This window comes from Ostrinia furnacalis, unplaced genomic scaffold, assembly GCF_004193835.3.
Source record: "Ostrinia furnacalis isolate ACB-3 unplaced genomic scaffold, ASM419383v2 OfSCF4405, whole genome shotgun sequence".
Taxonomy (NCBI): Eukaryota; Metazoa; Arthropoda; class Insecta; order Lepidoptera; family Crambidae; genus Ostrinia; species Ostrinia furnacalis.
In genome coordinates this window covers 250,845-274,964 of record NW_021134644.1, presented here as the reverse complement: position 1 = coordinate 274,964, position 24,120 = coordinate 250,845, and the positions used below count along the sequence as shown (strand labels likewise).

Here is a 24,120-nt window from a genome sequence, read left to right as displayed (position 1 = left end):
AGAGTGAAGAGGGATGGGCAATAGCATTCTCCCTGAGACTGGAAATTGAAGTTCGTTTATGGGACTATGGAACATTGTTAGTACTTAGTACCTATTTAAATGGACGGCAATACTTATTGTTTTGTTGTAGCTTCCTACTATAAGCATTGATTACTTTAAAATTGTTACTTTTTGTACTAAGTGTAAGTATTTTTTGTAATTAGCTTGAAAGTTTTGTAAACGGCAGAATGACAGTAGGTAGGTACTTTACGTTTTTTCATCCTATGAAAATGTTATGTTTTGTTTAATGGGATGTACCTACCTATGGGGTAATGGGAGGTTCGTGTAATGTAGGGCCGTTTGCTAATAGGTTCCATTACGTTGATTATTTTAAAAAAAATTTTGGGACGGGTAAAAGTGCATTTTAAAAGCCTACTTGCATAAATAAATGAGTTTCTAAAAGACTTGACTTATTATATTAGCAACTGGTCCTTATTAGACGAACCTGCAATAATTATATCATTAAAATCTTTGTAATAACTTAGTTAACTAGGTATGTAAATATCACAACTGTCTTTGTAAACTTTTGTCGCACCGAAACAATTTTAGACTCACTGTTCACAGCTTACAAGTGTGTGTAAATAAAATTATGAAAAAACCTAAGCAGGCGCTTTGTGAATCGCAAAATAACTCCAATTGGCATCTTCTTTGGCCCTAAATACATATGAGTAGGTCATCTTCATAGAAACGCATCGAGCGCGATTTGTATGTGAGCGCGCCAATACGTATGCGGCGCGCACGCACACACTGAAAAAATTTAACGTGGATTAGCGGGGTGTTGCGCCAAAATGGCGCTCGGAGCGTTTCTATGAAGATGACCTACTCATTTGTATTTACTCTGCCCTTACGCCCATTAATAAGAACCTCTACTTAACCCTTGACTTTCATCAGGAAAAGTCGATGAAAAAGCGACGCAGTTGCACGCGATTGCCTCGTTGAAGGTGCTTTTGGAAGCCACCAGGCCGACGGCGGGGGGCGCGGGGGCGACGGCGGCGAGGCACTCCGCCGCGGCCACACAGGCCAAGGAGACCCCGCTGGACCTGCCCAACGGTGGCCTTCAGGATAAGCAATTAGATGCTATAGAAGAGGTGAGTCTTTGTTGAGGTTTTCGAAGGGTTAAGTTTCCTCTGCTGCCACAAACTTTGGTATTATTTCTTCACACTTTTTGATGGGCAGAAATAGGGATTCATCATCACTATTTTCATGATTGACTCTTTATTTTACATTTATGTAATCGGATCGGAATCGGTTCTTGGACCATTAAACACAACGATGCTAAGATTATTAAGTCACCGTGAAGTCAAAAGGAAGGCTGGATACGACCATATTACTTTAACTTTAACAAATGTCAAATACCATACAATAACACCGGTTAAAGTTATAGCAACGGTTAAAATTAAGGCGGTGTAGCTAATCGGCAAATAACTATAAATAATAAACATAGATTAACCGGCGACCATAGAGTTGACGTGGCTTCATTTCTAAAGCTCTTGAGACACTTACTACAATAGTACAACTAAATATTACTAAATTCTACCTCAAAACTTAAAACAATAAGCAGTATCTTCATTCTATAAATCCTACATTTCCATAAAATATGTAACGAAATTAGATACATCTTTGAATGCAGAATCCAATGAAATTTCAGCGAACTGCCTGAATATTCTCGGCTAATTTGAGCTGTAAAAGCAGACGATCCCGCTGCAAGTGCAATAAGAATGCAAATAACTTTATTTAACGTACAAATTGCAGCGATTTCGAAATATAAATACGATAACAAGCTCTCGCTGGCGTTCAGATATCATAGTAGGTAACATTGGTGAGGATTTACACGATGCGACTAACGTACGCGATGAAAATACGAAACGTTTCGTTTATTGAACGTACGAAACGTATATTGTTACTGCTGTTAGCTGTACAGCTTACTGACGAAAGAGTTTACAGACAAACAACTTTTATCTAACCACTTTTCTCTCTTATCGATTTATCCAAAATAAATATCATGGTTCGGTTCTTGAAAATATAAAAAACATATTTATCTACTTTGAACAATCTGAGTTGTTTACTCAATTAACAATTTGACAACAATGAAACTTAATTAAACGTGCCAACTAAATGCATAGGAGGCAACATCAAACTCATACATGTAAACCAACTAGGTATGTATTTTTTATCACTATTTACTATAGTCTTTTTCGAAGACCTGCCGGACTAGGATGCGCGCCGTGATAAAATCTTATCGATGATTTTAGAATAGAATAAAAGTATTTATTTGTCTCAAAACAGGTTTCATTTACAGTTTTTTACAGAGACAAAAAGGTCTATGACTCAGTGATTGCAGGAGACCCACAACACAAACCCTGTAATTATGCCATATCCAAGATATACATAAATAAATAGATATTATTTTAGGTACTTAAAATTACAATTTACTAATTTTAGACGACAAAATTAATGGGTTTATCGCGTAAAATCTATAAATTGCACTATAAAATCTTATCGTCTACGTCTACGTCGTAGCAATATCGTCGCTTTGTGTAAAGGCCGTCGAATTTCCATTCCAATGCATTTCCAGACTACTTTGAAGCTGTTTTATTATAACTATTTCTTTATCCCAGTAGATAGTGCAGGGAAATAAAGTAATAGACAGTTTGACACCATACCCCAATAATTCGAAACCACAACTGTTTTAAAAAGACTCTTCATTCTGGTCTTAAAAACCGAATTTATTTAAAATTACCTGTACGATTTTTGTTCGAATTGTAATTGAAAAAAGTAGTTTAATTGGGTTGACAAAATAGTGACGTCACTTGCTTGTAGTGCCATACAAAATCTATGGGAGAGTTTCGTTTTGACAGTTTTAAAAAGTACGTCAATTGACTGTGGTGTCAACATGTCTATTGGGGATTTTATTGCCCGTACAAAGCGTTTTGTTCCATGCTATGCCCTAATGGGACCCAAAACTTTTATTTGGGCTGTAAATCTAGCGGAATTGCAAAGTGAAAATTGCACAACCATTTTGTGCAAAATAAAAATGCTTTAGTGTAAATTCACCCGTTCTCATTTTATAACATTTACTACTCGTACTAGTTTCACCCAAGTAAATTCCGTTCAGTTTTTTCTTTCCATAAAACCTTCCGTGGGCCTTTAAGGAACATAATTGTAAAAAAAAACATGCTGAATGGTCCAGCCGTTTTCGAGTTTTGCGCTTAGGAACATTCATTTTTATTTAAGAAGAAGATCAAGATTTCATGGAGTTTAATACTGACCTTTAAGTCACATCTGGATTCTGGATGTAAAAGTATAGCCAATAGCTACGCTGCACCCTTTTTGTGGCCCAGAACTGACAATTCCACCTGACAGGTGCGTATCGAGGGCTGAAACGGGTTGATAGCCCACTGGTGACAGCAGGGTTTGCTAAATGGGGGTGTAAACAGAAAACCTGACAGTTTCCCCGATAAAAAGGGATTTCTATACCGTAAATTGAAAATAAATTGGGTCGAGGACAAGGAAATGATTTTGATACTTTAGTATTGACGTGCGAACACAATGGAATCGATGAGGCTGTCGTGTTTGGGCCGGCAGTTGGCACGGTTTACACGCTAGTGGCGCCAACTTGTGAGTGATAATGAGAACATCATAGTATATCATTGAACGCCAATATGTAATTAGCCTGTAGCGAGTGAGTGAGCCGGCCCTTGTGGAAATCATCGGGGGAGGCCTATGTTCAGCAGTGGACGTCCTATGGCTGAAATGATGATGATTATGATGAGTGAGAGGACCTTCTTACTCATAACAAATCTATTGGAGTAGGTAGGTACTCTACATTTAATACTAAAAGATAAAGTTTTTTTTTAGTGTTTGTTTGGTTGATTGAATCCCTAATCTCAGGAACTAGGTGCGAATAGAAAAAAAACTTTTAGTATTGGATAGTCTATTTATAGATGAAGGCTCATAATATCGCGCTAAGACCATAAGAGCAGAGTATCACTGAAAAACCATTCCAAAACCATTTTCACGCGTCACAGCTAAGTACTTAATAATAATGATCAAAACAATTCACAACTGTTTGCGTTTCAACATTATCTAAGACCCGTATTATGAAACGACGTTCAAAACTCGTTCCAAACTTAATAAAATGGATACATAACACCAGGAAATTCAAAGTGATACGTTAAACAAAACTCACGCGAAAGCAGACGTTATCAAAATTGAGTAGAGTTTAAATAATTGATGAAATGATTTTCAAATAGTCTAAATCGCGATGCGTTGAAACAAAGCACATAAGCGAAAACAGACGTTATCAAAATTGAATAGAGTAAATTATCCTGTGAAATGATTTTCAAATAGTCTAAATTAGTTTATCCCGTACTTAGCGCATCAATCACTATTAGAGGTCTTGTGGGACCCGCGACAGATAGTATTAATTTTCAGGGTACCGTTAATTGAAGGCTTTGCTTCTGAAACACTAATTAATTATCGCTTCGTTAAGGGAAGTCTTTTCCCTAATTGATAGAATTAGTTACAAATGAAGATGTATCATAAATAAATAGATTTACTTGGTATTTATTTAGTTGTTTGGTTTGATTCAAGTTCAAATTGCTGTTAATAATAATCTTATCAAAGGAGAATATTAAAGTATATGAAGTGAGCTTTTTAGAGCTTTTATACCTACCTGGTAAAAGGTACGCAGTAATTGATTTTCTTTACATTTAAATGTTTCATACTTATTGCCATTAAGTTCGCCTTTTGTAACTGCTTTAAGTATGTGTGCAAAAATATTTTTATATTTTAGTTAAAAATACAACGCAAGCTTTTGACCTATAAGAAAGTTAAATTAAAGCTTTTAATTAATGTTTTAGTTATTTCACTAACTAATAAAAGGCCCCTAATAAATAATTAAGTAAAAGCCAAAATAACCTTAAGTTCAAACAAAAAGAAACTTCAAATGAAGCTTTCCAATTTGTTTTACAATTTCGTTGCGACATAAATTACTTCTTTACAACTGTGATTTATATTACGAACTCGCAAACAAGTGAGGACCCAATTTTACTCAAGATTAAGATTATAACTTGGGCTAGTGATGTTCTTTGCACAGTTTAATATCGATACTAAACATTTTTCATTCTACGATATTTTAAATGCTAATGGAAAAGCTTAAAAAGTCACAAAGTAATTTTCACGTGTTTCGTACAATAATTTGCCTATAAACCATGTTTAAAGCAATTTCAGGATCTACAATGACGCAGTATAATCTTCCTGAAATTATTTGGTTTTTTTGGATTTGTTAGATTGAATATCACTAAAATGTTTTCGGTGTCAAAGTGATAGCTTTAATTTTAGAGATTGATAGAAAGAGTTGACATATTTTTAATGGGAAAAATAATAATTATAATCTATCTATATATATAAAAATGAAACCCGTTTCGCGTTGTCACGGCATCACGTGTGAACGGCTGAACCGATTTCGATAATTCTTTTTTTTAAATGTTTGTGGAAGTCCAAGGATGGTTCTTACGGAAAAAAATATTAAGAAAATCTCTACGCTAAGGCGGTACGAAGTTCGCCGGGTCAGCTAGTAATGTATAAATCCATGGTTTTACTATACCTACTGTAACATTTACTAGTCTTAAGTTTAGTAAAGCTTGTTCCATTCGAGCTAATTACCTAATCTTGTTTACACTCAGTTCACAATTACCTACATTGTAGAAGCAGTACCTACCAAACTAAAAGTTTAGTTAACAAGCAAAATTACAATCTTCTTCTTGTCGTGTCGACAACAAACCTACACAGTGTCAGCGCCACAAGAGATGGCGTTGTCAAATCTATCGATAAACTTAAGCAACATCCCTAATTCCCTAAATCTTCATACAGAAAAAAAACACAAACACTAATTAATCAGCTATTGTGTATTAAGTTACCAGAATATGGCCTTGCGTTCAAAGATTAATTGTTTGGGCTGTTGAAGCCAGGCCAGAATCTATTATGGTGGCCGAGGCTCGAGCCCACAGCGTCCAGGGATGTATTTGGTAGGTGTAGGCCCATTTATAAAGTCACGTCCAAAATTCGATTCAAAGTTTAGTGTGGATTCGGTACTTGTGATTATAACCCATGGCATAATGTTGCTAAAAGTTTGTTAAGCATAAAAAAGTACAACTCGTCGAATGATTATTTTGAAATAAAGCTGACGACTGTTACTATTACGATAATACTACTTATTATTTTTTCTATTGGTATTTAATGTTTATCGTTATTTAACTAATGGGATAGGTCCCATTGAAATCAAACTAGATTTTGTGCATCAATATGCAGTAGGTTTACATTAATAAGAGGAACGCGCTCGAGGCTTGGCCCAAGGGCCCCAAAGACAGAAATATCCTCAATGGTTGAGGATTCCGAGCGAAGCTCGCTTATACCTTTGGCCTGATCATTACTTTCCATCTGGTGAGAGATGCAGGTCAAGAGTTTCCTGATTATGAATAAAAAAAATCAATATTTCTTATGAGTAAGTAGTTTATTTCTTCTGTCGATAAGCTTGTTTTCTTTGAATGCTGTATTTACCTGTAAAGGCGTATCTTTCAGATTTTAGCTCCCAATGTAACCATGCATTATGAATGATATGTTGTTGGTGCTGGTTATCTTTTACAATAAATAAAAAAGTATTATTGTGATTTTCAAATAGTGAGCCCTTCTGGGGGCGTATTGTGGGTTTACGTCAAACGCATTTGATATCGAAGACGTTAAAAATATATGAAGATTTTAGTACTTGAAAGTTTCCGCTAGGGGCGCTGTACAATCCGTCATACATTTAATGACACTTTTTACGCAGTTGATGTCAAATGCGTTTGACGTAAACTTACACTACGCCCCCTGGCCCTAAAGTCCAGCCCTGTTGATCGGTGCCACCAAAGCTTAGACGCAGTCAGCGTTAAGGTTTCGTGCTCTTAATTTAGATCGAGCACGTTAAGAATGTCAAAGGTTCAACGGAAAACGAATTAACCCATGTATTTATAAAACTCTATATTTAGAAATTAATGTTCTACCAAAATAAACCTTGTGCTGATATAAATCAATGATTTTTTGTATAACGCAAAACACTATTTTTTTCCTACCTTGTAGGTACTGTACAAGGCAGATATTTGACAGAAATCGCACCTCATGTTAAGTGAGATGCAGTTTAGGATGGTACATATTATTATCTGCTCTATGTATGAGTAAGTGCCTATTCACTCTCGCCTTGAAAAGGCCCGGACTTGCAACAAAAAAGTAAGAAACACAGCACTATAGCACAAAAATCTTACACCAATATTTATGTAGTAAGTACATAGGTATATATTCTGGCTAGGTTTTCTTAAATATCCTAGGAATGTGGGTCCAGTAAAATTCATGCCAAAAATATTATAAATATTTTCTTGATCACCGAGCTATGCTTAAAGCCAAGGTCCCTATTTGAAGCACAAAAACTCTAGGTAACGATGTTAAAAGTTAAGCAAAGGAAATAAGTGACAAGTGTACCCTAGGTAATAGGTAGAGATGAAACGGATATCCGGTAACTATCCGGTAGGCCGGATATCCGGCCTAAATTTACTATCCGGCCGGATACCGGATAGTAACTCACTATCCGGCCGGATACCGGATATTAAAAAACTACGACAATTTCCTGTTTTAATAAAATGAAATACTAATCTTTGAGGTAAACATCAATAAAATGTCATATAATAATGGCGTCTTTTATTTAAAGTCCAAAAAGTTACAAAAAGCCATATTAAGGCCTTTAAAAAAACTAATTTCTTTTTCTGGCCTATTCACTCTAGTGACGAATACATAAACTTTAAAAATACCTGTCAAATCGAAATATTGCCAAATAAAATAGGCGATCTTTTTTCACTGATGATGATCTGATGCAATTCAGTCAGATTATGCAGCAAGTAAACTAATTTAATTTTCGCTATTCAATCACACACTCACGATGGCAACCGAAATCGCCCGAATTGATCTGCCTCCTTAGACAAAACGCACTTTTTGATCGAATCGAAAATCGAATCCGTCAAATCTCCATACAAAAAAGGGGCTTTTCGACCACTTTTCGACTGGTTTGCGATTATAATTTGCACTTTGTCTAGACCCACTGCCCCCTAGACAAGTGGCAAAATCTGACATTCTATTCGGACTGATTCGATTTTCGAAAAGTGTGACTAGTCTAGCCTACTAATAGACCCACTGATCGCGTTCGAACCACCTGTGCGACGCTAAACTCATCACGATATGCAACGAGACAATGAGCCAACTATCCGGCCGCCGGATATCCGGCTATCCGGCCTAGCAGCTGGCCGGATATCCGGTATCCGGTATCCGGCCAAACAACTATCCGTTTCATCTCTAGTAATAGGCACACATATTCCATTTATCCCGATGAAAACTAAGTTAATTGAACGAGAATGGATGATGACGTATCCTGTGAGTTTTTCTGGGCGGAATTAATCAAATTAGATAGAATTGTTGCAATTCACAAAGGAGAGTGAACTTTACATGTGTGGTGGCTCGATACTGTTTGTTTTTAAAAGTTTTGATAGGACGTGCATGTACACGTACACACACAGCATTAGGTGCGATTGTGGTCAAATACCTGCCTTGTTATGCATAAAAAAAAATTAAAAAAAAAAACAAGTAAAGCTCACTCGCCTTGAGTTGCAAGAGCTAACTATATCACCTAAATTATTGACTTGAAAAGGACCATTACATATTTACAGCCATTATTTATGTCATAAACACAAGACAACATATTTGTTTCATAATAAAATACAGTTTATTATATTATGAACTTACTATTAGCAACAAGTACTTATCCAATATCACTAATGACTCAAGTTCGATACTTGTTCCATGTTGTTGTTGAAGAGCATTGAAACAAGAAAAATACATTGAAGAAAAAGCGAAAAATCTCCTCTATACACACTATTTGTTCTACAACGCCAATAACTCGTAGATAATGCACGAAAAATGAATAGAAAGATGCTTCAAAGTTTCTCAACTTGTTCTGCTCATCCCTTCCAACATTAGTCTGAAAAACAGATTCTTAGCTTTAATATAACAATATTAAATGCCATTTTATTACGTCCTACTGAATCATTATTCAATTTTGTAGCAGATAAATAAATTGTATTTGGTAAAATAATGATTGAATTTGAACACAATTTTATCTAATTGGACACTAATTAGATAAAATTGTGTTCAAATTCAATCATTATTTTACCAAATACAATTTATTTAAAACATTTTTGTCTTTTGAATTGAAATTAGGTAGTTAAGTAGGTACTTCACATTTAAAATAATATTTGTACACACACAAACACAACTAAATAACTTTTAGAAACCTTCCACGCCCATAATTTTCAATCGTAAACCAGAGTTTGTGTGGAAAACTACTTCTATTCTTTTCCAGTATCCGTTGAAACGATTAATCTCACTTTTTCTTTGAAAACACGACTCAAGATCTATGGAACAAAAACGGGGTACGACTACAAATACTTGAGGGACTCGCTAGAGTCTGGGGAAATCTAGGATCACAATATACGAGGTCAAACTTGATTTATGGGTGTCTTTTTTACGAACGTCTTCCATAAACATGTACCGTGAATGTTAATCTAGCTCCCATACAATAAAAAGTCAGTAAAAACCCTCTAAATGAAAGGTTAGCAAGTTTATGTCGGAGGGTAAGAGGTGACCCACTCCTGTGATTGGCCGGTTTACAGCTTAACAACTAACCGCGGCAGTTAATTTGAATGTACCGGTTAAATTCGTGGAATAAGTAAACTGAAGTGGTAGTTGGGAAATCGTAAAAAATCGTTTATGTTCTTTCTGTAATTCAGTATTTAGGCCAGTAAGGGCACGGATTTGTATTTATATTGAAACGAATGCCGTCCAAAAATTTGATTCCGTAATGCATGATATTACGAATATAAAATAAAATTCCAGTTATTAACGAAAAAAAAACTAGTTATGGCTTTACAAAAAGCTTTTATGTTACTGTAAATTCCCAAACTACGGTAAAGCTTAAGATATTCCAATAAATCCTAAGATTTGCCAATTTTCATAGCATAAGTGTCAAATAAATTGGGTTTAGGTGCTTCTAATTTGACTGCAGTTATGATAAAAAGATAATAGACCCAAAGAATAACTAAAACTCTAGGCTTTTCAAAACATTCATGACAGTCTTGAATATTATTTCTCCTTCCAAGATTGCAAAAGTTTAGGTAAAATACCCTTGAATACCAATAACAAAATTCGTGTTCGAGGCTATAAAAATATTTAAAAAGTCAGTAAAAAAACACAATGCACATTCCATAAAAGCTAAAGTCAAGCGAACGCAGGCCCATTTAAAACCGCAGACGTCTGCGGACTTACGAACGCGCCCCATCTATTTTTACTGGAAACGATTTTCTTTTTTTATTTCTGATTTGTGGTGCGACAAAAGAGGAAATTCTTTTCTGGAATGCAACTTTTTGCTGGAATTCTAGAGGTAATTTCCTTTTCGGCTGACCGAGAGGTTTCGTTCTGCGGTTATCCGTATTTGGCATTGGTGACTTTGGGACGCAATGGAGTATCTTAGTAATTCTATCTTCATTTGGCAAAACCTTTGATTGTAATAATAAAAAAAACTAGGGTACTTTTTATCTACGAGTAGTTACCCGTTTCAGAATATGATATGGTACCACGTTTGTCAATTTGTTTTAAGCCAAAAGATGTTCACGCCACTGCTGGACATAGGACTCAAGGAATTTCCACAATGGCTGGTTCTACGCTGCCCACATTTTTTTTGTCGCGGAGGAAATTCTTTGCTCACCGTCACTACTGCCGAGGGACAGGGTGGTGTGTGGGACTCCGGGCGCTGCTCCGTACTGAAAAGGACGGGGTATACCCACTAAAACCTCCGCGGCGTTCCGTGGGAGTGTCGCGAGTATCCGGCCATAGCCTTAGACTTCCGCGACACCACCGGCACGCTGCCCACATCCAAGTACTTCCTGCGACCTTCACCTTCATCGTCGGTCCACCAAACGTATACAACCACATTGCTGGCAAAAAAAAAACAAGGGATTCTTTTATAATTTTTTTATAATGATATTCCTAGGTCTGCTAGGAACATAATAAGTGCCTTTTTCCGGTGATGCGGATTCCGCCACGCGTGCGGATCTCGTCCGCATACAGGCTGCCCCGAATTTCATTCTTCCATACATATTTTCCGTTGTTGTCCCGATGTTACTGGCACTCGTCACAGGAAAAACGCACTAAGGATCTTTTTCCTCAATTTCCTTATTTCCTTTTCCAGATAGGAGATCTGGAGGACGACACGACGCCTTTAGATATGTCGTGGCCTTCAGGGTTCCGCAAGCGAGTGACGTACTTGTTAGTCGCGCCAATTGTCTTCCCACTATGGATCACCCTCCCGGACACGCGGACTCCGAGAGGCAAGTTGTTTTTTATTTTGAACTTTGTATCTTTGGTTTAAGGTTAAAAATCTATTTGAATTTTGTAGTAAACTGAAGTACTTGAGACTTGCCACGAAAAAATTAATAAAGCTACAAGTATGAGAGCTTTTCGCCCCTGTAGGTACATGGTGAAATGTTGGACTAGTTAATCCTACTTCCCGATAGATGGCGTTGAGTGTAGCTTAAATCGCATTAGAATAGTTGCCTTTCCAATTATGAGCTTTTTAAATAATACCTAAATCTCAATTTCAGCTATTTTTAAAATGATCCACTTTACCACTCTTTGAGTAAATAAACTGCATAAAAAATGCTATGAATTCAATTATACCAGTAAATCTCTAAAACTAAAACAGTCCTGTGAAGAGGAAGAGTGTACCAACAAAGCATTTAACGCCTTTTACAGCCCCATAACTTTGAATATTTTATTTAACCCTACCCTTTTGTTCCAGGGAAGAACCTATTCCCTATAACATTTATAGGGTCAATAGTTTGGATAGCATTTTTCTCGTACCTTATGGTGTGGTGGGCCAACGTGGCTGGTGCCACGGCCGCCATTCCTCCCGAGGTGATGGGGCTGACCCTGCTTGCAGCGGGGACTTCGGTGCCGGACCTCATCACGTCGGTCATCGTCGCCAGAAAGGGTTTCGGCGACATGGCCGTCTCGAGCTCAGTCGGCAGCAATATTTTTGATGTTACTGTTGGGTGAGTGTCATTTGTTTTTCCGTAGCCCAAGCACATTCAGCGTCAAATAGTGACACCAAAAGTGGCCAAAAGTTGACATCACAACCGTATTCCAATGAGGGTTTTCGCGAATGAAAGATCCGCTAGATGACGGGACGTGAATGTGGGGTCTGACTGCTGCGTGGTTGGTAGATTTTGACATATCTGTCAATGTCATGTCAAAAATAATCAATCATGCAGCATTTGGACCTCGCGTCTACGTATTGCCATCTGGCAGATTTTTCATTCGCGAAAACCTTCATTGTGACAAAGATGTGTTGCGAACTTTTTGGCTACTTTGGGTGTCACGAACTATTTGACGCTGACTGTACCAGCGAATCAAGACACATTGAAAATCAATTGTTACCGCGGTCTCATACTTAAGGTTCTGCGAGAGTATCCCATATTAGACCTTGCGAAGAGTATATTGGCGTATCACCAAATAGGTATCAGAACATCATAAAAATACAGACCCCACCGAAAGAATTTTGTCCCCAAAATGACAAGTTTTGTCGAAAATCGACTAAAGTATTCATTCAATGATCGCAACATTCTTTCCCATTGAAATTAAGAATAGCTCGATTTGCTATAATATTCATAGAACGTTAATGATGACTGAAATCCAAGTTTTCACAACGTTTTTCGTAGCGTTTCCGACGTTCATAAACGCACATATTATTTCAATGTCGAGATACGGTGGAGACATCAATCATGTCTTTCAGTCGACTCAAAATGCTCGTATTTCTGCCTGAGACAGTCTTAACTTAAGTTCATTGTACACTGAACGTGGTTTTCTTCATTTATCTTTGTCATTCTCTTTTTTACCTGTAAATTCACACTAGCATTTTGCTTTTGGTTGTCTATTGTGTTCACATTAGCTTTGGAAAATGCCCTAACTCGTCTTATTTTAGACGAGTTCTTATTAATATGTGTTGTGAGCTTTCTGTCATTTCTATGATCTTTCATTCAACTTCGTCCAAATACTTCATAGACATTTTTATTTCTGTACTTTACGAATTCTCCAGTGAAATATTCTTAATATTTAGTCGTCTATAAATCACATAACTTCCCCATAAACTATGGAATCCGCACCGCAAAGGTCCTTAAGTCCCAATCTGGTAATGTTAGTTTTAGTTTACTCAAACAGTCCTGTTACTTAAAACTTTTAGATAAAACTTTAGCTCCTACCACAGACTGTAAAATACAGCAGTTTGTGGTTTAGACGGCGCAGCATTTCAACAATTTAATATATTTCGGTTTTGCTACAGTTAGTAGATACGAAGTTCGTAGCACTCCCAGAATCTTAAGTAACGCAAAATGGTACCTTAAATACTACACCAAGCTGGAGACATGCCAAAAGAAAATGGCGCTCTGTAAAGATACCTTCTCTAAATAATTCCCTTTTTGTTGGGAACTTTTAAAATATAGCGATATACAGTTCAGATGTACAAATTGTTTTTAAATTCGTTCCAGATCTTTTGTATCTTCTTCAAGTGTGTTGACATTCAATTCGCGAATTGTGGCTTAGGATAATGCGACTTTTATTTAGGAAGAAATGGAAGCGTTACCTAATATCTCAACGTAAACAATTTTCTTCACAGTATCTTCACGTGTGACCAACTTTTTCGTGACATTAATGTAGGCCTATGTTGAGAATAAGTAGTGAAAGATATTTAACTTATCTAGAACTATTGGTATCAATGTGATATAAGTAGTGTATTTTGCGTTTCAAATAATTATACTTTAAAGGTATGTGACTTGAATTTAAACTTCTGACTTTCTTGACGGACCTGTTGGGACAGGTTCTACTTAATTCAGACTGAATAGGTTAGATTGATTACAAACAAGATAACAATACACATCGAGCTTCAGCCACGACCCTGAGCCTGCCACGGTCTTGACCTTTTCAAGCCCTACCGACACCCTTGCTCACGGTCTTAAACTTTAATGGAATCTTTCAACATCTTGATCGGTGTTCCCGCAAGTTGGCTGACGTTTGCGAGTTTTGTATTTATAGGATTCTCGGTTGCATCGTTATGGATGGCTGAAGTTCGGGGTTACAGTTGGCTGAAAGTTAGTGCTATTGGAATATTTTTAGTATTCGGATTGGTAAAATGTATGCTGCTGGTAATACTTGATGAGTTTTGATAATGTTCTCAATTAAATATTTGAATTTGGATCGAATTAACCTTATTGTTTGAAAATAATAACGAGTATGGTGCAGACGGCAACTTAAGTCGCAGTCTGACTGATTTATGTCTATGGTTTATGGGTGGCTCTGATACCATGATGGTTGTGATAGTAACATAGTAATTACAACTCTAACGATAGAAATTTTGTGGCATTATTGTAGTTCTCTATTTACATAAATGTACTTGAATTTTCATCCAAAACCTTCAGCCTTGGTACATAAATTGGGGAATATATTTACCTAACGTAATCCTCTTTGATATGGAGGCATAACCCTTCCACAAACGATACATTTGTTGAAGACACTTTGAGACAGCAATTTGCCGGGACATTCCATCAACGCACCAAGAATTTCGCGGGACATATCTCTATGTCATTGAATAGAGATCGCGCAACCTACCCAGATTTTAACAATACAGCCGGCGGCACATAAACAAATTACATTCCATCCTTATACCCAAAGCCTGAAGGTGAAAAATGCGGCACTCCTACCATTACTGTACCATATAAATCTGTAACAAAAACGCGTATCGATTGCTGAAATACACCGCAATGTAGACCACCTTATTTGGTGGAGTTTGAGTTCTAAATCGCTTGGCACGGCATCGTTTGCAATGTATCATGGAAATAAAAGTCCGTGGTAACATAAATAAAGTTATTCGCGACATTTGTACTGGTGTGCTTTGCTTGAGAATATGTAGCGTCGTGATTCGATTTTCGTTTTATTAGCGAGGTAATCTTTGGGGTAAATGCTCCTTAAACTGGATTTGGCGGGACTCGAAGAGACTGTAGGTATATCCATTATAATGCGAAGGTAGAAATAATATTGAGATGGTTCAAAGAACTTCTAGAAATGGCTTATTTTGAATATCTCAGGAATAAGTCCTTATTTTCTCAAATTAATATAATGAATTAGGTTTCAAGAATACGTTTCAACGTTGGTTACTCCGTTTTTTTTTTATCTGACAATAAGATAGTGAAATCTAAGACTGGGTTGCACCACTTAACTTTGACCGTAACTAAAACTTTAACCGGTGTTTTTTATAATATATGATGTTTGACAGATTTTTGATGGTTGTTAAAGTCAAAGTAAGATGGTGCTTCCCAGCCTAAAAGTGCAACTGCATTCAATACAAAAATTTGGCTGTATTATTCGTATTTCCTTGAGCATCTCGCTATCTTAATTCCTTTATTCCTAAAAAGCTTTATTAAACTCTTACATTTGGCAGCATCCCTACTCCGAGCCAAAACAAGAAATCCAGGAAAACGGCCTAGGGAAGTCGTTTTAAATATTTACCAAAGTGTCTTCTCCATATTACATTTCCCCCTTTCGCACTGCACCAATCCGAGTTCAATTTTGACAATTGTGATGCACCGCATTCTGCATTCGCAAGAATTCTACGGAATTTCATTCGCGTCTGGACTATTCGTCGGTCTGTGGACGGTCGATAAACCCGCAAACAAGCGATAAGCAACCCAAATCCCTTCACGTAAAGTCCGAAAGCCCCTGTCGAAAGTGTTTGGCGAAGTCGTCCATAGTTTTCAAGTAAGCTTATGTTGCAGGCAAAAGACAGCGGCCAGTTTGTGCAGCTATTGTTCTCTACTTGTATCTTTGCTAGCAAAAACTTTGTATTTCTAAATTTTTTAGTATTTTTAGTATCAATGAGATAATCTTCATTACATAGGATAAAACAAAGTCGCTCCCGCGGTTTGTTCGCTTAGATCTTTTAAACTGCGCAACGGATTTTAATATAGTTTTCAGCAATAGATAGAGTGATAGACAGAGTATAATTTGTACGCGTGCAAAGCCGGGGTGGGTCGCTAGTTGAGGATATAACCCATTTAGTAACTAACTTTATTAATGTTTTTGTTTTAATGATTAGCTTTTCATCACTTACCCAAAGATTGTAAATGAAGATATCCTGCATAAGTGAGGTGTACATACATCCAAATTTAAAAATATTGTTTGTATCATTCACCTTTTTAAGTGTTCTGGCTGTTCTCCTACAGTCGGACTTAACACTGATAAATTCGGTTTTGCATTGGCAAAGGATGCGGTTGGTCCTTGAAAGTATTACTTTGGTTTGTTATTTGCTACAAACTTACATAACCAGACTTGCAACTCCCAACGCGCTGTATTAGCCGGTTTTTATAACGAAACTTAATCTGGAATATCCTCGGATTGTGGATTAAGAGGAGCTCCCAAAGCTTGATTTAACTGGATTAAAAATTTGCCTTGATTATTCAGAGACTCTTCTTGCCACACATAACTCAAAGATTCGCTTTTTTGTATAGTCGCAAAGACTTCGCTCCGCTGTCGCCCGAATGTTATCACAATGTGTGTGGCCTAGGGATAAATGTTTGAGTCACGAGAAGAAAAAACATTTATAAACGATGCCACATTCACAAAATGATTGAATATTCTATTCCTATAGATCCAAATACTAGTAGCCCATGAAATTACTTCTAGGAAAATAGAATAACTAGCTCAATAACATCATAATGGGCTAATGGCCTAACGAGTTCGATCTCAATCGATCAGTCTTTAAACTGCTATTACCCTTAGGCAAAGAAAATAGTATAGAAAAGCATTTCCAGCGGAAAAGCATTCGATTCCGATATTTTCGTAGCATGAAGAACTGTTTCTTAACTTTTTTCCTCTGTACTAAACTGGCATTTCGTATGACCCAACATTTGGGCCAAGGCCTTTCGAATTACGTAGATAAATATCAAACTGTTAACTTTATCGTAACTTTTAACCTGGGGTAGGAGGGGGTTATGACTAACGACCCACTAACTGTGCGTCTCCTGTACCATGAAATCGGAGCGATATATTTAAGCGACATTTGTTACGGAAAAGTATAAGAAAAATACGGAACGACACTGAAGTAAAACCGCGATGAGATATGGTGGTAGGACCTTCGAAACCTTCGGAGAATAGGCGAATTAGCCTTGAGCGATGGATTTCGATCACGGTTTTGGCTGAACACGCAAATGATTTGGGCCAACTCAAGCAAAAGTAGAAAACCATGTATCGTTTGCTGCCTCGTGAATTTTGGGTTGTGATAGGTACATAGTAGGTACATACCATAATGTATATTTTTTGTAACAAAGTGGTTTCAAAGTTTAAGCCGATATAAAACGAATGATGAGTTGGCTTCATGGTCGATTAATTTACTTGTTAAATGAAGAAGATTTTACCTTGGAAGAAATTGATTTTCCCAAACATCCTATAAAATTTATTTTGGTAATATCTATATTTTTTCTTCTTCTTCGTCACTATACTCTTGGCAGAGTAATCGTGGTCGTCACATCTATTTCACATGGTATTAGAAAATGTTATTCACTCGCCCAGCATGCTGTGTTTGGGACTTATCCCAATGAAGAATTTGAATGAAATCGTCTTGAGGTTTTGCAACAATGTTCATCCTTAGATTATAAAAATCAACCGTTTCTTTTCCAGGCTGCCTCTCCCCTGGCTCCTATACGGGCTGATCAACGGAGCACCGGTCCAGGTCAACTCCAAAGGCATGGTGTGCAGCATAGTGCTGCTCTTCGCCATGCTTCTCTTCGTGATCCTCAGCATCGCCTGCTTCAGGTGGAAGATGAACAAGGGCCTAGGGCTTACCATGTTCATGCTGTACTTCGTCTTCGTGGCCGTCAGTTTGGGACTAGAATACGGCTACCTGCATTGTCCTAGCGAGTAAGGGTATGGAGAGGTTGTGGTTATTCTGAAGATAATGTGCTGTGAGGTCGTAGAATGACTTTGGTTTGATGGCTTATCCAATTATTGAAAAAATCAGTGAGACAAGTATTGAGTCTACAGTAACACCCTCATGAAACCATGACAGTGGAAGTCTACCAATCAAAATACATGCGTTCATTCTATAAAGTTTTTTGGAGATTTGAAGATGTTGAAGAAGAATGAAGAATCAGAGTTGTGTATTTTAATGGTTTCGCTGCCAAGGTTTTGTGATCGAGGTGTGCTATTGGCGTTAATGTTTTATTAGTATGATAGATGGTAATTTTGTTATTTTACTGTTAATTTCTACATATTATTGTTTTGAAGTAGGTTAGTACGATTTTGAAATTTCAAGTGGTTGAACACAACAGAAAGATGCCACTGCTTGGAATTTCAGAGCCTGTTCTTTTTTAGTTGGATACGAAAATAAAAGGAAGATATTTGGACGAAATGTGGACCTCACACACCAGCATATGATGCTATGTTGACTATTCTTAGAGGCCTTGATAAGACTTAGAGCAGTACGAAATTTGAGATACCTCCAAAATTTACTGGATTATAAATAATTCCGCTAGGTAGACTCGTTACAATATGCTTAGCAAAACTTTATTAAGTTATAGAGGGTACGAAATACTTAGTGACTGAAGAGAGTAGTCGACATAGTAATGTTACAATTTCAAGCTTATAAGAGTCAAGGAGTATTTAATATAAGGGCCACTTGTGAAATAGCACAATGATCAACATTTTGGTTAGGATGTAGAAATAGAATGCGCTAAAATGTTATATGTGATTGTGAATGATAGAACCACCCACAGAACATGTTATTTTGGTGAAACCAATTGTTTTAGTTACGCTAAGGCCACACTACAGATGAAGGCATTATTTGGGCCAATCTTGGGCACCCAAAATTGGTGTCAAAGGTTGGTTGCTGGTTGAGATCTTAATTTGCAGAATCAAAGCTAAAGTCTTTTGTTTCAAGTAAACTGAGAGAAATGAAGAGTAGCAATATAAGTGTGAATGAAAAAAGGAAGGAAATGTTCGGAAAATTTGAAATGGTATTTTGAGGCAGATTTGTGACAAGTTTTGGCGTCGTGTATAAAATGTGGACAGCGTAACTGTACTAAACTCTTTTGGTCAAAACATAGTCCCCTATGAAACCACAATCACTTTGTTTTGACCAGATACAGAAAAAGTAAATGATACGCTTTCAAATATAATAATTTGGTAGAATTGATCAATTCTAGCTACTTTATTTGAAGCAAACTACGGGGTGTTAATTACATTTAGTGGTAAGTAAATTAATCAAACCAGTAATGATAATACAGAAAATTAATGATCACCTGACCTAGTGGTACGGGACTGTCAAGTAGGTACTGTTATGGATTCGAATCCAGAGGGTGAAGTGTTGTAATGAACATGACAATTTATGCATGGAATCGTTATCCTTAACGTATGTATGTATAGTATCATAATACGTACCTATAAATCGATATCTGGTCATTTTAGTACAAGTTCCACTAGATTTGGAGATTAGTAATAATCGTAATACCTTAGATTAGGTGTTATAGTTGAAACACGTTTTATTTAAAATTTTGATGTTGTCTCCATTAATTTTTGTTACAGTAACGTTTCTTCATGATGGCATTTCAATCAATATCTTGTTACTTTCGACTTACAAAGCCAAAGTCGGTAGTGTAGTCTTAGCAACTTTTGGATTTTCTGTCGTTCACACATTTACTTTACGAATTTGGTGTTACATATTTATAATAATATTAATTGAATTGTAATCCGTTCATTTATAACTAGTTGTAGAGTTTAATTTTAAAATTAGTTTTAGTTGTTTAGATGTTGCCATAGCACACGTTTTGTAAATTTACATTGCTCAAATACTATGTTTCTATGCTTTGCTGTAGGTTCTTTAGGTGTTTTAATTAACGTGAATGCTTTAATAGATGGTTTAAAAGTACAAGAGAGAAACGAGCACCAATATTAAATAAGGATAAAGATAATATAAACGAATATAAACTATGAAGTCACGATAAAAATATTCCTATGAAATGCAATAAATATGACGCTTCAATGGTTTACCTACTCAGAGTAGTTCGTGTAAGTGAGATAAGTAACGATGAAATCATTTTTATATCAGAAAGTTTAATTGATGAAGTTGTATAGCCATCAATAGAGACTGTAGTTAAATATATGAATGTTAGATGTTTGTTATTATTCGATGGCGCTTTACAAAGAGGTTTTAGCGTTATTAGCCGGTTTGGTTGGGCTGTGTTGAAACTTACCGAATGCAGGGGTCACAGTACAAAGGTAGCAAATGAATTTATTTGAAGGAGAGACATTTATTATCGCATCGGTAAGGTTTCAAGCAGCCGTTTAGGTCCGTGTGTCAGTTGCGTTGTTTTTGTAAATATTCCTTTGTTTTATATACAAATATTTAATATGGATTGTATGATCGGTCGGGTGACCTTCAGTCCATGGGTTGACGATTAAAATTTTATTGTATCAATGAAGTGTTGCAGGTGGTTGGTCCGCAGCGACATGTACATAACACGTAGGGGGTAAGTTGAGCAGCGGGGCAGACGATCGCGATGTTTATTCCATAAATGTGCCTAAGGGTCCAACTGACCCATTAACAATGTTAGCTTCGATATTTATAATTATAACCGCATCCACTCACTCATACGACAAGGATATTGCTGTAGGTCGCACGTGTCCCGCTCTCAAATATAATACGGTAGTTAGATTTTTACACTATCTTTATAAACTCTTACTATAAATAACCTACTTCATTGATTTTCCACTTGTTCTTGTTGAAACTTGTGTATCCAAATTTAATCGAGCGCATCTGGCAATGTTGTCAATTCTACACTGTTAGTTAATACTACTACTTCCCTCGTTCCATGAAGCTGAATGCTTTTAATAAACTACTTAGACAGGAACTGCATGGGAACCGTCCATAGGCTTTTCTTTCTAGTTCTATTTCGTTCGCACATTACGTCTTCATCACTCAATCATCGAATTGAGAAATACAAATTTTGTAAATTCAATTGTTAATACCCCCACGAAAATTTTATATTGATAACCCGCCTATTTGACATAGCAATAAATAGACTAGAATAGATAGTTAAATATTCGTATGTTAAGCTTTAACAAGTCAACCATTGTGAAGCTCAAATGGTGGACGAACGCGACAAACTACAGATTACGAATGCGCACAAGTATTCAGATGATATAACTGCTTAAACAAATACTCGACTCTTTCTTTTGTTAATTATAAAACGTATCTTTTAAAAATAGAAGGTTATTAATGATAAAATTGTAAAAGTGAAAGCGACTGCACAAAAAGCTGACGAAGCAAGCAGTTCCAAAACACGACATATCGATAGGTACCGGACATTGAGTAGGTCATTATCTGTGATAAGGGCATGCTTATGACGTAATTATAAAGTGTTTATAGAAGCTCATCTCTCTACAATCACAGTTCTGTATATTGTATATTTAAGCTTGGATTTGACTTTAGCCTTCTGTAGTTCGCTTAGCGGTGCCACTTTCGGTCAAACGGTTTCAATACTTACTACTTCGTTCCGTTTATATTCAAAATCTTCTCTGACGTTTAAATAATATTTGAAATCTTCAAAACTGTGCGATCTATAAGTGGCCAGTCTATAAAAGTAAGAATCGAATGAAATTTGCTCTAATTCCAAAGTTTCTTTAAGGTTTGGTGATATACTACACGTTATACTTGATAAAAATTCAATTTAGGATGAAGTAGAAGCTGTATAACAATATATCCTTTTACATACTTGTACTAGTTTATTGGGAAGCACCAATTACAAATCGTACGTATATTATGTACTGCCACGATGCTACATTTATATACGCTACGTCTTATTATATTACTATTATAAACTAGTAATTTCTATCTATCTCTTGAATAATGTAATTAGTCTTGTAAATTTATCATCCTTCCATTGGTTAGGGTTTCGTTTATGTGAAACTTAAGGCTAAATCAGTGATGTTTAGGAAACTTTAGTCCTTATTCGAAGGTACAATACAAAGTAAAGTAAATTGTGGTATAATATACGACGATGTAAAGTTAAAAGAAAAAGTAGCAAAAAATTTCGAAACTTCGAAAAATGAACTTATTTAAAACTAAATACTCTATTTGATTTAGCCTAAGTATCATGACTATCACAATTTTCGCTCTTCGCATGTCATACGACGTAGATACATCAAATTGCATTTGTTCAGTACCAAATAGCACGAGCCCAGCTAGAATTCATTACTCAAATTTTCTTAGCGTCCCTAAACTAGAGCATATAAGTGATAACTAAAGGTTATGAGATGATAAAGTAAAAAGTTCAAGTCAGAAGTCCTAGAATCAAAATGGTAGTCACAAGTCTTAAAAATGATGAAGGAAAAGCAATGTTAAGAGAAGAAAACGAATATAATATCGTTGAAATTCTAAAAATGAACTCCTTAGCCAATACAGAAGATATAGCTACTATACATTACTTTTAAAACTTCATACTTCAGCATGTATTTCAAAATATGGTGACAGCAATAAGCCCACAGCAGATTGAAGATTAAATTAAAAATGTGGGAACAGTTTGAATTTTTGGCTATTCAGAAATGCAGAAAAGAAGATTTGTCATACAGACTAGTTCAAGGTCTAAATTAATCGCACAAATTGATCTGATCTTTGTACAAATATTGCATTTAACAGTGTCTTTGGAAATAATGAAGCCAAGGATATAGCTTGTGTGACCAATCAAATGTTTGATAATAATAAAGATGTAAACACAATAAATGATGTTATTCACGACAAATATGCTCTAGTGTAGAGGAGCCTTAGCATAAGAGTTGACTTTATTGATCTATACGACGAAGTGAGTCGTCAACACTAACCTTTATAACTTCTCTCGTAGTTTAAGAATAGGCTTAACGGCTATCATTAAAAAATAAATGTTTATTAACAAAAATAAAATATAATATCCTGGTAGAGATTGTTACTAGTGACGGTTTTTTATATAAAATTATAATTATTGCAGATATTCAGTCTCTGTTTCCTTCAGTGTGTCGAGAACACCAGAATTGTGTTGGTTTTACTTTTAGTTGATTGATTTAGTCAGCTTTAAAACGCGCTTTGGGAAATGGGGACTGATCTTTAGTCATCAATTTTGTTTATAGCTGTCGATCTCGATTGCGTGTGTGAATCGAATATTTTTTATAAATGAAACTAAAATGATTCGACAGAAGAATCTGTACCACCAAGAATGTCTTCCAAGTAAATAAATTGAGTAAACGAAAGTGACTTTAGTAAATGTCTATTTAAAGAAGAATTACTTTGTAATGAACGTCATTAACCATAGCTACAACTGCATTGTTGATGTTTTAATAATGGTTATTGTAAATTAAAGAACTAGGCCCAATGATCAGTTTTAGACTTGTAATATCCTTGGTTTAAAAAATATTATGATTGGATGAGACCATTTTTGTTATAACGTCACATAACAGGACCAATTTAATTCCATTTCACTAGGAAACAAAAGAACCACACGAAATCGAGGCGACAGCGTAGGTTATAATAGTGATACTACAAAATAAGGAAAAGTAAAAAAAATGTTATTGATTTTAAACAAAGTAGATAAGTTAGGGACTTTCATCATGTTAATGAAAAAAACGGCGATGGCTCTGATAGGGTTAATTTTGCAAAACCACATTGTGATTATTGTGATTTCAAGTGTTACAGTATTAATATGAATTTTTCGGTAGTGACAGTGAGCTAGTTTATTTCAGAGTTTATGTATTTGCATTTTAATGTAATTAAAATCAGGTGCTTCCTAGTTGGCCATTTCAGCGTTTAGGAAATCACAAAATTTATCAACCTGTAGTTACTATTGAGATCTTTCAGGGTTCATAAAATGGAACTAA

At 36.0% G+C, this 24,120-nt stretch overlaps 1 protein-coding gene across 1 annotated transcript; it reads left to right on the top strand.

The window, feature by feature from the left end:
• The first annotated feature begins 311 nt into the window (after nt 1–311).
• LOC114359486 (sodium/potassium/calcium exchanger Nckx30C) lies at nt 312–24,120 on the top strand. Its single transcript, XM_028313910.1, has 5 exons — nt 312–318; nt 931–1,127; nt 11,366–11,504; nt 11,975–12,227; nt 17,899–24,120. The coding sequence occupies exons 1-5, from the start codon at nt 312–314 to the stop codon at nt 18,140–18,142; spliced, it is 840 nt and encodes a 279-aa protein (XP_028169711.1). The 3' UTR covers nt 18,143–24,120.